Genomic DNA, 14,708 nt, shown 5'->3' on the forward strand with positions numbered 1-14,708 from the left:
CGGCCCCAAACATTTCTGTCTCTGTTGAATCTGGAAGTTACTGGAGAGGCTTAAAACTTGTTTGTTAGTTCACACACTGGTAAATGCAGAGAGTGATTTGGTAGGCCTTGTTTCCTTGGAAAACTAGGCTAAAAATTAATCTTTTTGCTGTTGAAGCCTTTTTCCTTTTCTGCACACCCCTAAAAGAATACAAAAGGCTATGTTTCAGGCAAAAACTTGCCTTGTTTCCTTCTCACCTACTTGGGCATATGGCAACCCAGGGTGTTGGAGTGCGCAGCCTGGGGCTGGTCGAGATGAGCAAAGGCGTCGGGCCTTGTGGCCTGTTTCCCTGGGGAAGCCTGTTGGGCCTGGCAGCCTTTCATGGAGGGTGTTAAAATTCTGACTTTACTATCCTAACTGAGATAAAACCAGCTTTCAGTATTAGAGTCCCTTGCTACTCTTCATCATCCACCTCTGTTAAGCAACATTAATGAACTCCTTGGCTTGCTGGTATTTTCTTTTATGCTGTCAGTACGCATTGGGATAGCGGAAGTGTTGGACTAGAGGTGAATGGCTCAACACTCAGCCAAGTCCTCCTGAAATGGTCAGGTTTGGGAATTGCTGTCCTTTAAGAAAACCTGCAGGTTTTTCTCTTTGCAGGAAAGAATTCTGTGCCAACCATCACCATTTTATAAGTATCTTAAATCCTTAGCCCTAAAAAAAAAAAAAGTTGTTTGATTCTGATACAGAAACTAATTCTATGAATGTATGGTTTCTGCTGGGTAAAGTCAGAATTTCTTACCCTCGTATCTATGGGTAAGAAAAGTGGCAATTGCAGAAATTATTTTAGAAATTTTTTTTCTTCAAAATTCATTAGCAGCTGGTCCCAGAATACTTCTGAAGATAAATACCAGTTTAAGGAATCACGTAACAGCAAGTTTTTCTATGTTTAAATCGGTCTTCAGGGCTTCCTTTTTATAAGGCAAATCAGTAGTCTGCTGTTTGTAGCTGCTATTTGACATTATTTCTAATTGCCAAAGTCTTTAGGCTAAATAAACTGGTGGAAGTCGCCTTGTAGCTATATGTTTGAAATTTTCAAAACTAGTGCATCTGTGTAAGTTTCTAATTAGTCAGTGTTAAAACATTGATGATGGTGGTGATCTCTCCAGTCTACTTATTTTCACCTAAAAATAGTACGAAAATTTGCTAAGATGCTTTGTGATTTTGTGCTTGTCTCTTCATCCAGTGTGGTAGGCAGTTTTAGTATGGAATTGAACAAGGAGCCAGAGAAAGCTTTCCAGCAAATATTCTAGAATTATGCTGTGACAGATTATGTTGGTTCTTTTTAATATAAGAAGAATGCTAAAGAGATATTTGTAATCAAAGCTGGCAGGAAATTAAATAGGGAAGATGACTGGTTTAGGCCTATTAAGCAACATTTACTTATACTTTCAATCTGATAGTCTGGTTTTTGAGTCTTGTTATAAGAAAAATAATTATCTTAATTATTTTTCTTTTTTCCTGTAACTGATCAATTTTAGTATTTTAACTTTAGATTTCGGTTTGATTTAAAAGTAGTATTGCCTGGTACCTGTAGGCTGAGTCTTCTAAGAAATTAGTTTTCATGTTTTAATACTAATTTTGGAATTCTTGCTGTGCTTCATATATTTGTACTAGTGTGCAGCTGAGGTAAAATTGCATAGTGACCTGTGGATACAGAAATATATAAAAATAGAGAGTAATGTTGATATGCTGAGGAGAGATGGTATTAAAAAGAATAATTAGCTGTGTCTTTATTTGCACCTTGTACTTGTATTCCTGGACTAAAAATGTGTCCCATGCTGAAGACCAGATTTCCAGCATTTCTTGTTGCACTGCAGATGTAGTAATGAGAAAAGCAACTGAAAGTTGAATGTTGTATAAGAATTTGTCATGAATGCTTTATCTTCATGTAGATGTCTTTCCCAAAGACAACATTATATGAAAACTTTTCCATCAGCTTCCTTACTCAGCCTTCTTCTATCTCCTAAGTAAAATTGAAAGTTTTTGTTGGGGGAATTCCTAGAATTTTGCTGCTTTTCTTTAATCTGCCTGTCTCTAACTTTGTATTTAGTTCATTATTTTCTTCTGATTGCCAACTGAAAGTAAAAGCCAAAAATTCAGAGCTGACTGATTTCACAGACAGACCTGCAAGACCTCTCTGATGACAAGCAGTAACTTCTCATTCATCCTCATGGAGCTGGCACATGATTCCACTGGAGGCTGCCTGAGAGCCAGGTGCTCCTTGTCCTGTTAGAATGCCTGTCCATGGGCATGTTGTTCTGTCATATCTGATCCCAGTGATCAATAAGGTTGCAATATGAGAGTTCTCCATCCCCTGTACAGAGGAATAGCCATCAGAAATGCACTCTGTATACACATAGTTTATCAGCAACTCTCTTTCAGAGTGCTTGAAGTGCCTGGCCGCTTGCTGTGCCTGGCCTTGGGTTGTGAGGCAGGTGAGGTTAAGCAGAGCTTGCTAAGACTGTGCAAGTCTGCTAGGATTGGGAGATCATTTCTGTATAGGTGGACTTAATGTGATGGGCTGTGTATTCAAAAATGCCAGGCTTGAAAAAAAGAAAAGCAGATCTGAGAGCTGAATGACTTTCTCACACACCTAGTATCTGTTTTTAATAACAATGGTAAGAAATTATGCTTTGTCTGGCTTGTCTTATTTTCATGTTTCTTATAGGTTGATTAAATTACAGAACATCTGAGATCTGTTTTTAAAGCAAGTGTGCTTCTATAATCTGTAGGTGTTAGAGGTGGTGACAGTCCATTACTTTTCAGCACAGTATTAATTAGCAATCAGTGTATATATTCTATCCATGAAATTTGTGCTGAATTTTCTTATGCAAAAACCCCCTCTATCTTTAATGTCTCTGTTTTTGCAAAACCTAATATGAATTTTTCTGTCTGGTACTCCTTGGGTACTATATCCAGACAGCTTTTGCAGTAAGCCTGTAGCCCAAGAAAAATGTCTTATTTTCCCTATAATTTTTGAAATTAAGCAATCCTTTCAGTTACTTAAGTTTCTTCTGTTCTAGTAGCTCTTGAGATCGTGCTATGGAGATGATTCCTCCACCATTGTTTGAAAACTGTGCCTTGTAAAGCACTATCATCTGCAAACAAGCCACTAAGTGCAGGCATAGCAATTAGTTGTGTAGGTGGTACTCTGTAACCTAGACTAGCTGGTAGGCTATAAAGGTAGAGAGATACAGAGGACAACCACTGGTTGGCCAAATTTGGTTTTCTGTTTCATTTATTGCTGCAGAGCAGTACTCAAGCAAGGTACAAGGACTGTTCCTAGTCTATTTTTGTTTGCATTTGAAAACCAAAATATTTTCTGAGATTTATAGGATCTCTTCCTACCTCATAGAAGATGGAGAAATCAAGAAAATGCCCTTGTGATGGCAGATGGTTTATGATGTTAAAGTAATGCTCACAGTTCTGTACCTTATATTTGATGTCACACAGGACCTCCAAGGCTCCTTGTAAATTGTGCCTTATAGAATTGAAAAGTGAGTATTAGCTATTTAACATCCAGAGTAAAATCTTGTTTCAGTCTTGAATGTGAGTTCAACAATAAAGATGTACTTTTTATGGCTGAGTCTTACTTGAAAAAATTTACTATGTCATGCATCTCATTGGGGTTCAGCTTCTTTCTTGTTACCTGCTCTGGCAGATAGACTGCTGTCTATCTGCAAGACTGTTGTCTGTGTCTCCTTGCTTTTTCCATATAACTAGCATATATTCAGTAGAAATCATTAGCATGGGGACCTTGCCTCACCTTTCTAATGCAGTATGACACATCTTGTCCTTTCATTCCTAGATTGATTACTCATTACACTTTCTTCCAGATATTAAGGCTATGCACATAAAATGAAATGTAAAAATCATTGAAACAAATACAAGTGACTGTATATCACACTCATCTATGTCTTTATGGTCACTGAGTAGTAGCTGAAGTCATCTGAGACCTTTGTTATTGAAGGCAGTCAGGGTTGCCTTTTGGGCACGATCTGTTACTGACTTCAAGGAACGTAATAGTTTGGCTGTTATTCAAGAAACCACTGTTTGACACGCAGCCTCTCCAACTGTTGCCAGCTATCTAGTTTATCTCATTATAACTTAATAAAAAGGCAGCTGTGAACATTCACCAGATTCCTTTGCGTGCTCTCAGGGTCTTGGATGTTGACTTTTCAGGCCAGAATATGTAATAATGTATCAACTTTGAAATGCTAGCAGCTACACTGAACTCAGAATTATGCCTCTGTGCCACTTTCTGTGTCGGAACTCTTACAGATTTTTGCAAAGAAGATTGCAGAGATGTGTTTTTCCTATCAGGCTGCCCTGAAAGGGTCACAACCTGAGCACCTATTGGTCTTGAGAACCTGTTTGGGATTTTTTTTGTTTTTTTACATGCAATGTTACACAATGTTTAATGTTTTCCCATCAGCTATGTGAAGTAATTAACAGCATTCAAGTTACAGGCTCAAGTGCCTGGAACATGTGTCTGCTATTCAAACCTGCACGATCTTTATTTCAAGCATAAATGTCCCTGTTGTCCCCTGAGCACTTGAGCTCTTGAGCACTTGAGATGAGTGGTGGAAGCTCAATATGTTAGAAATAAGTATGATGCTATGAAAGTGTTGAAAATATTTCCATGGACTTTGGTTACTCTAGTAGTTTCTTCATTAAAAGCTACCATAGTCTGTCATTCAACATGGTCCCCAGCCTTACTGTCCTTCTAAGATTCATTGCTTCTAGTTGGCATTTGAATGCTAGAAATTTCATCCTGCGGATTGTTGGATTGGATATGACCTTGCTAACTCCTGGATTTGATTAATGGAAAGCATTTCATTTGGACTGAAACATAATAATCTAATAATCAGCCTTCTAAGCTATGTAAATTGCTAGGAGTGCATCACAGTTTTTCAATTTGCCTTTTCTTCTCTAGAAGAGAAAGTAAAATCTTTAGAAGCAAAATGTTGTACCTGAAATTCTTTTCTCAACAGTATAAAACCTCTGAAGAAGTTCTCCTTTTCTGTAGTGAATATTAGGAATTTCTATGCAGTTTATACTAGATACTTATCCAAATGAGCAATGCAGCTCATGAGGGGTTAGTGCTTCATCCCTTGGAGAGGATTAAGAGTAGGTAGGATTGACAACTTGCCTCATAACTTTCTTAAGCTTTCCATTTTACATAAATTGTTACTTTGTTTTTCTTTCACTACTGTTTGTGGAGTTTGATTCTTTATGGACATACTCTGCAGAGTAGTAGGGCAATCACCTTAAACATCATCATGAGGAAGCCTGTTCTGTGCATTAGAAAATGACACAGTCTCCTGTGGCAAGTAATATGTTTCTATTTTGTAAATCAACATGCAAAGCAACTTTAGTAAGCAGCCACTTCAGCATTGTGCCTCCAGCTGAACATCCATCCAGGCATGAGACTGAACTGTGGTGGTCAGGCCTACATCAGCATTTAGTAGGTACTGGAGGGTGTTGTGGATTTTGCTCTTTTACAGCTGGTTCAGCCACTCCAGCCTATGTTGATAACTTAAATTTGTACCATCAAAAAATAAAACTATTATAGGAAAGATATGTCCTGGCAAAAGAGGGCTGCTTTATTTCTTGGTCAGATGTTTTCTGTGCCTTGGGGCTTCACTTCTCCTAGTAGGCATAAGGCAGTGCAACACAGCTTCTAATATTCTTTTTCCTACTCTTTGATTTACACAGTCAACCTGTCACTATAAAGTGTAAGTGCTTTCCAGTGCAGGATTGATAGCAGTAGTGAGGTCGTTACTGTGTACAAACTTTGGCACCTCTTTTGAATAAGAAAAACTGTGTGGGGTTTTGTTTTAACTGATGTTTACTCACTACATTTTGATCAAGATTATTTGGGTAGTGTGATTATTAATATTGAAAATGTAGTTCTTACAGTGGAAAGGTTCTTTTAATAAATCAAATTTTGTGCTATTTCTGAAAATGTCAGACTCAGCATTCACTTTATTGAAGTTGGATCCCAACAAGTGTGTTTTTTCTCTCCAACTCATACTGGTTTTAATGAGTTACCATAGGGTGCAGTTGCTGCTTAGATCTTTAATGATGTCTGTCATTATAGAAGTTCAGGTTGTTGTTTAATTTGTTGATTACTTTGAAAATTAGGCTTAAAAACTCCCAACGAATGTCCAAGTTTTTCTGAAATGGTAGAAAGCCTTCTGAACGGACCCTGATGTAGTTTTGGAAGTCTAAACAAATGAGAAGATAAAGAATTGCACTTTGGAACAGCAGCCTTCTGTGGTAGTTCTTAATACCTTAATTAGGAAGCAGTGGATCACTCCTATAGTATGAACAAATATGATGATTAATAACATACTGGTCTTGCAAGTCCTCAAGTTTAGTTATTTCTGCTCTTCGCAAACTTTGTCTACCATTGTCACCATTTCTACCATCAGTGGTAGGTGGTGACAGATCTTGCTCTTGAACTTATTCTTCATCTCTCAGCACTTCTACTTCTGTCTTGATTTAGCTCTCAATGGTTGTTTTCAACCCATGATCTCTGGCAAGCTTCTAGTGGGTGTGGGAGACGTTTTGTCAGTACGAACAGGTCATTGCTTCTGGTCTTCTGTATTCTTTAGCTTTTTCCCCTCAGTCTTGAACAATGGGCTCAGTCTGTCTTAGCTGTTTAAAATGTTCTGAAAGCCTCCTTCCTTTTCAGACAGCAGCAAGATTATTTAGGTGATATAGACAGTTCTCAAACTACTGGTAGCAAATGAATGCCACACTCTGTCCACTGATCAAGAAGGCAAAATGGAGGGACTTTTACCACATAAGCATTGCAGAGTCCATCATGTGTAACACTGTATGGTTCAGTTCTCTTTGACTGGTGGGCTGTCTGGAGAGTAGGATATGCAGTTTCACCTTGGTACTCTTCTTTTGAGCCCCTAGCTCACTGGGGATAGAGTAAGTGATACTGTTTTTACTTCATGACCTCTGACCATGAAGTAGAATGCATCATGTAACATTACAGCTTCTTTGAATGGCTCTGCTGGTCTAATTGGTTGAAATAGTTTTGATATGGATGGGTTTTGTTTCAGAATATATTGGGAAAATAGGAGTGGAAAAGTATTGTCCTGTTCCAAAAAATGGTGTCGTCTATTTCCCCAGCAAACCCCATCTTTTCTGATTGATGCTTTTCTAGCTTGTTCTTAACAGCTTCCAGTGATAGAGATGCTTTGGAGTCCTCTACAGAGTTGGAGGCCTGCATTGAATGTTTTAGGACTAATGTGTTGTTTGCCTTCTGGGAGTGGTGGTGTGTGTTTGTTTTGGTTTGGGGGACTTTTAGGGGGGCAAGATGGTAAGTCTGAATATGCTTAGATTGTGTGTGCTGCCTTGATGAGAAGCTAGTGTTTAAGCCCAGATTTGGTTGAACTGAAAGCATTTCATTTCCCTGTCTTGCTGCTATTCCACGGTCAACAGGACGTTAGCAAAGTTGAGACAAGTTTGTATTCAGTTCTTTATACAATTAAGCTATTTGAAATACACTCCTTTTCTTGTTGCTTTTGTAATTATTTTTCCCTTCCTGCCTTAAGCATTTACCCTTGGAAAATACCTACTCTTCAAATTTACCAGTACTAATTTGTTACTTTCTTTTGAAATATAAAAACAAGGTTGTCTTATATCTTTAGATAATATGAGCTAAAATGTGGCAGTAAAGTGACAGTGAATACCTATGCAAAAGATAAGAATTAATGATCATTGTTAGTGAAGGCTGGACAAAAAGAAATCTGTCATAGCTTGAGATTCTTGACAGCAGAACTGACATCTAGCCAGCAGTTCCCTGTCCTGTATTTTTGTAGTTTGTTCCTTCTATCCCAGTATAGAATTTTCTATTTGTCCACATTTATTGCATTCTGGGTTTGTTTTTTTTTTTTGGGGGGGGGGGGGGGGGGGTGCTTCTCTAATTTGCCATCATTGGTTACTGTGAAAGAAATACAAGAGTTTATATATTTCAGAGCTGTTATTTCATGGTCTCTGCAAACTCTGCCATCACTGTACTAATTTGCACAAACCTCATGTTTTTGTAGAAACCCTGAGGGCCAGGAGTAACGCTTCTTTTTTTATTTTTTTATTTTTAAGTGACAGCTTATATTATCAAGTACAGATTGGCCTGAAGAAAGGCATCATTGATCTGATGCCCTTGGCACTGTTCAAAATTTCACAAATACGTGAAGAGGCAGCATAAAATTATTTCAAGGTGTTCCCAGAGGGCAGTAGTCACAGAGAGCCACAGAAAAACTCTCTGTTAAGGAGTTGGCAAATTAAATACAGGACAGTAAGAGACCTTTCTCTCCTTTTTATAGTTAGAACAGAAATACTTGAATTCTACAGTGCCAAAGTCTTACTCTTTCATAGAACATCACATCAAAGTATATTCATAACTTTTATTCTTACCTGATTCCTGAAGTTATACAAATAATATTAAAAGCAAACTTAAAGAGCATTAAGGAGAAACTGCCCTGTTTTCCTTTTTGGAAATTGAAAAAAATGGAGAAAAATTTTTTTAAGCAGTATTAGAAATCAAGAATGGGTTCTGAGTAACTCACTGTTGTACTGTAATGCTTTGATTTTTGACAAAATAATTATAGAAAAGATGGATGGGGACATGCTTTTAATATTTTGGGTGGGGTTTTTTCCATTAAAACCCAATATTATGTGGAAAAGGGAACTTTAAATAAGGAACTGTTTACCTAACCTGCCACAAGAGAATCATCTGAGTAAAAGAATCATTGGGCCGAAATACTGCTTATGGGTACGGAATTCTGTTCTGGTGTACATCACCTACATCATGTCTTTGAATTGCACATGCTCACACACACAGCATTATATGTGCAAGTATTATATACTGAAGTCGATACTGGTGTCATCTTAATTGTTTCTTCAAATTCCTGCTCTAGTCCATGTCTGATTTTTTTTTTTTTTTTTTTTTTTTTTGTAGGACGTGACTGTGAAAATGCAGTAGGCTGTATCTCTTCTTCACTGGAATGGGAATAACTTCCTATTTATCTGAATTTTATGAGAAAGCATTGGTTCTCTTGATTTATCTGCTTAGATCATGGAGGAATAAATTTGCAGCATAGTTTATGAAAATAACCATAAAGAAAGACACATAAAGTTTAGTCTTGAGAAGAGTTAAATTTAATGCAAGAATCTCTAAGAGAAATGGAGTTTTACTTAATAGACAAAATTCACAGATTTTAAATATTTCCAGCTGAAAACTTTCTGTAATTTTCACTTTTTGTAATAGAGAATCTGGCTGAATACTAGCAATGATACCTTTTGGGTTGAATTACTTGCAGTTGAAGTTCACTGATTTGTTTAAACTCATTGTCAACAGCTATGCTGTTGCCACGTGTCCTGGTTTCAGCTGGGAAAGAGTTAATTGTCTTCCTAGTAGATGGAAACATTGCAGTCCTTTTTATACATTTACATTAATTCACCTAATGACTTATGACTTTGTTTTCTTTGTAGTTATTTGAACTGCTAGGCCCTGAAGGTTTTGAACTCATAGAGAAACTCCTACAGAACAGATCTCTTATTCTGGAAAGATCTTTGACTTGTCCAAATGATAACAGGTTCCAGACTCTGCAAGGTAAGCAACCACATCAAAAGTAGTTTTCTAACTGTTCAATTATATTTCAAACAACAGTACTGTCTATGTGTGTTTAAAAAGCAAGCAAAAAAAAAAAAAAACGGGCACCAGGAGGTATATTTATATGGGCTTAAACAAAGAAATCGTGGTCTGGGTATACAGAGGAAACGAATACATATTGTATATATTTATTTACTTTTCAACTGCCTATGGGCACATGTAACTTTTAAATATACTAACAGTTGCACTTTTTCTATTTTAGTGGATTACTCTGGAAATAAGTTGATCTTTGGTTATTCCTCATCTGCTTTCCTGCTTAATCTCTCCTTCTGTACTATCGTCAACTGTAGGTCTTGGGGAGAAAAAGCACAGTAACAACCACTTCTGAAAAAAATAAAGTTAAGCTTGAGGATAGACAAGTGAGAGGAAAAAAAAGGGGTTCAGGTTTTATACTGTGATTTTTGTTTTTATAAGATAAATTGCCTACGCAGAGTAATTCTTTTAAAAACTGTTTTACAAATTGCTGTTTAAAAACAAGTCTTCTCACTTTCTCTTCTGACAAAAATAAATCTGATTGTGAATAGGTTGTGATTTGGGATTAATCTTACAAGGACATAACACCATGCAGCCCATTGTGTGTTCACAGCATACAGACTTAGAAAACTGTGAATAAAACTAGTAATGGTGGATTTATGTATCCTCACAATAATTTTAAAATTCAAATAAAGCTTTTTAATACATTTATCTTAACTGAAATATAAGCAAGCATTTAGAAGTTCGTCTCTTATTGTGCTGATAGTTAGTCTAAACTCATCAGGACAACCGTTAGTTTTATCTGTTCCTGATTTCAAAGCAGAATGTCTTGCTGTCAGCGTAACAAGGTTTTGTGTCCTGGTGTTTTTTCCCTTCTCAGATAATCACATAATAAAAAATTAAAAATACATTCAGTATAAACTGAAGTGTTACAGTTTTTCTCCTATGTGCAGATTGCAGTTACACAAATATTTTCTTCTCACTCAACAGAAGTAGTATTTTGGAAGCTTTTATGAATTTATTCTTCATTATGCCATCAGTTAAATCTGTCATGGTAATTTCTTCTAGAATGTGGAGGAAGAATATTTTCAATATTTTGCTTTTGAGACAATAGGAAAGCATTACTGACTGTATGCTTTATTCACTGATGAGAGAATCCTTCTTTCACTGTGGTAAAGAATTCAATCATACTTGAGTATCTTCTCTGAGATTGAAGATGCTCTGTCCCAAGTTCAGTTAATTAATTTTAAAAACACTTTTAAGTTGGTATTTCTAATGGAGATTGAAGTTTTATCTTTACAGAATTGCATTTGGGGAAGGGAATCATTTGTGTCTGCAGAAATTTAGTCGAATTTGAGTAATTTGTGTCTTGAGGATATAAGCAGAAGTCAAGAAACTGTACGTGTACTGCATTTTTGTAGCATGCTGTATTATTTGACTATTTCTTATGTAATTTACTTACATGGCAGTCAAGATGATTGTTGTGCTTATCAGACAAATCAAGTAACAGTTCTTTGCCCTGGTGTGTTCAGTCTGAATTAAATTTAGTCAGGAAATTGCATCCATTGTTGTCCCCTTTTAATACAAGAGAGAGCAAGTTAAAGCTACAGACATGATGGTATTAATGTGGATATTTTGACAGTTTATTAGATTTTTTTTCAATGCTATTTAACAAGTTACAGTCACCTTATCCAGTATGCATGCTGCAAGATATGAGAGTTTCACTGTAACTGTAGAGGAAAACTAAGAGGCACAAATTGTTCAAAACACCAGTCCAGTGGGTTTATTTGATGAAAAAAGTTTCAAGTTTTCGGCTTCAAAATTTGACTGCAGAAGTGCATATGAAACATAATTGAATTAAGTATATAATATTAAGTCAAACCTACATAAACTAATAAACTGCAGAATTTTGAAAATAGAAGTTTAATAAAAACACCGATATAGTTAAGAGCAAAACAAAAAAAACCCTTGCCACCCCATTGCATATAAAAGACTTTGTTGTGTCTGGTTTTGGCCAGTAATGGCCTTGGAAGGGTGAATGTGACTGGGCTTTTTTGGGTTCCCTCCTCCCCTGGATTTATTGTTTACTGTAATTGTTCTGTGGTTCTGGTTCTTCTTGACTCAATCCTGCTGCTTATCCACATAAATGGAAGGAGTCCTTGTGGTTGTATAGAATAGGATTTCTTTTCTCACATGTTTAGGGAAATTACATTGTGAGTATGCTTTCAATACAATCATGTTATCTAGTAAATATACACTAATTGTTATGTGAAGAGGCTGTTTAAAAAAACCAGCCTGTTTAATCTGTTTTCACACCACTCTACTCATCAGTGTATATATGTAAGAGGAGAGGTGAGTGGCATCTCCACTGTTGATGAAGTTATCATAAATACAGAAAAGAAAAAAAGCCGTTCCTTTTACTCCTAGCCCATCCTCTTGCTTTGGGATGGAGTTTTGTTTGGTTAACAACAGTAGCATTAAACATCCTACCTTTGGGAAATGAGCGGGCACTTATTTTAGATCTCTTGAGGCCAAGGGCATGGCCATCTACATAAAGCTAAACTACCTTTAAACACACATTCCCCCCCCCCCCCCCCCCAAAAAAAAAAAAACTCAAAAAAACTGAACCTCAAAAAACAAACCTATAGAGGAAAACTGGGGAAAACAAAGATGGAATCCAGTACTTAACGGAGATGCATACCTGTTATCATATTGCAGAACAGTGCAAGAAGTTTATAGGAGAAAATATTAAGCCCAATTACGGTTGTCAAGTTACAATTCAGTCTGAACAAGAAAGACTGTTAATGAAACAGTATCGTCGTGAAGAAAAGCGAAATGCCAGAAAAGAAAAACAAGCTGGCGAAGATGGAGAGGTTTCTGGAGAAGGACTAATGTGCTTTGATCCCAAAGAGCTGCGAATGCAAAGGTAATAAATGCCAAAAGTTGGGAAATGGTTCTATTTTAATTCTTACTTCAACGTACCATAATAGTTCATTTTCTTTTACTTTGCTTTCGTGATTCTGACTTCAAGTCACGTTTTATTACAAGTGTAGAATTTTTTTTAATGTGAAAACCTAATTTTGAGGGAAAGAAAGCAGTGATCTGCTTAATGAGAATCTTCTTGATCTCATCTGTGTGGGCTGGAGATGCAGATTAGAGAGGTAGGCTATCTTTCTTAGTTCCTGTATGCACACTCCTTGCTTAAGTTTTATGAAGTCTGTACTAAATCTATCAGAACTATCTATCTTTTTTTTTTCTCTCAAGATTAATGGGTAGTATTTTCCATGTTGTCAGCTAAAGGTAGTGGGAGGACTAGGGGACGGAGAGGATAAGGAGCAAATAAGCAGTTGTATTTCATATTTAGAAAAATACAGTGGGACTGGTATCTAACTGTGAATACATGTTGCCGTATTGATTAAAAAGAGGCAAAACTGCATTTAGGAAAGCCCTGCACTTATTGGATTGCACTTTTGATTTTTATCTAAACAGTGTGTTATAAGGACTTGGTTTAACTGCTGCCAGACAATAACACTGTAAAATTCCTTTGTTGATTATTTTATGCAATGTTGTTTTCTTTAAATTTCTACAGCTCTTGCTCTGACTTTAATATACCTCATTTGGTTTTTGTGATGGCTGCCTAAAATGGGTAGAATTATTGCAGTTATTTTTCTGCTCACAGAGAATTAGCACTTTTGAATGCTCGAAGTATGCCAGTCCTAGGTAGACAGAGAGACATGGACTTCGAAAAAATTCATTATCCACATGTTTATGATTCCCGAGCTGAAGCTATGAAAACATCAGCATTCATTGGTGGTGCAAAGGTATGTGTTTGGTGCATGACCCTTCTTGAACAGTACATCTTTCCCAGTGAATAATGTGTAGCAGGGTTCCCTTTGTTCCCTCAGAGATTCTTCTCCTTATCAGAGTCCAATGCATGAAGCAGTGCTTCTTTGCAGAGGGTTTTAAGCACTTTCATATATTCTGTTTTTGTTTTGACTCTAGAAGAAATAATCTTGTTCTCAACTAATGTATTTGTTTTTATTTCTAGGGTCACTTAAATCATTAAAATACTGGCTTTCTGTCTTTTGGAAACCATTGAATTGACTTTAACAAAAAGAATGCTTTATGAAATTCTAGACTTAAAGGCTTTTGAAATTTAATAAAATGGAGTTACTTTTTTTGTCTTTTGGGGACTGTTTTCTGAGTAGCAAAACTGATTATTTTCCATTTTGGGGGTTCAGTGCTATCTATAAAATGAATCAGTGAGAATTGCTTTTATTTTGGATACATTTTTTGAAGGAAAGTAATAAACCATTGTTCAAAGTGGGTTATACGTAATGACACTTTCTGTTTTCATACTTTCAGTTAATTTTCCTGTAATACTGTTTTAGGTGTTCTTACCAGAGGCAGTTCAGAGAGAAAACAATAAAATGTATGAAGAGGTGAAGATCCCCCATAGTGAACCAATGCCTATTGGTATTGAAGAGAAAATTGTTTATATTAAAGACTTAGATGAGGTGAGTAAGCCATTTCAAAGATATTAAATTAGTTTTTACTTTGTATTACGAAAATTTAACTGAAAAAGATTACCAATTAGTACTGTGATATGTGATGTGTAAATGCAGCCAGTTAGTTTCTTCACTACTATTTTGAGAATATTTGTTGGGAGGTAGAGTGCAGTGATATAATCCCTTTCATGATGACTCAGATTCAAGAAATTCCTGCTCTGAACTACTTGTTCATGAGTTGCAATTTTCAATTCCTTTGGCATTACCTGTTCAGCTATTTATGGTTTTGAGCTGTGATCTGGATCACTAAAATGAAAGGAAAATATTATGGCGATTCTGTTCTATTTCTGGAGACCACATGGAGAAGTGAGCCCAGACTTCTATATCTTGGCTTGTACAGGTTGGCTTGGTCACAAGCGCAGCACTATTTTGCAGTCCATCACACTGGTCTTATAGTACGATGCAGTTGTGGGGGTATTGAGTTATGGTGT

General features: G+C 36.5%; 1 protein-coding gene across 5 annotated transcripts in view; it reads left to right on the plus strand.

Moving 5' to 3' along the window:
- The window catches only part of ASCC3 (activating signal cointegrator 1 complex subunit 3), a 298,713-nt gene that overhangs the window by 50,072 nt on the left and 233,933 nt on the right, over window positions 1-14,708 (plus strand). For all 5 annotated transcript variants that reach the window (XR_005933537.1, XR_005933536.1, XM_030038284.2 and 2 more), the window contains exons 5-8: window positions 9,556-9,676; window positions 12,428-12,635; window positions 13,389-13,530; window positions 14,101-14,226. Coding sequence is in view for 3 of the 5 variants with exons in the window: in XM_030038284.2 (XP_029894144.1) it covers window positions 9,556-9,676; window positions 12,428-12,635; window positions 13,389-13,530; window positions 14,101-14,226 (597 nt within the window). In the remaining 2 variants the exon portion in view is untranslated. The remainder of the gene's footprint in view (window positions 1-9,555; window positions 9,677-12,427; window positions 12,636-13,388; window positions 13,531-14,100; window positions 14,227-14,708) is intronic.

The sequence above is a fragment of the Aquila chrysaetos genome, chromosome 2, assembly GCF_900496995.4.
Source record: "Aquila chrysaetos chrysaetos chromosome 2, bAquChr1.4, whole genome shotgun sequence".
Lineage (NCBI taxonomy): Eukaryota > Metazoa > Chordata > Aves > Accipitriformes > Accipitridae > Aquila > Aquila chrysaetos.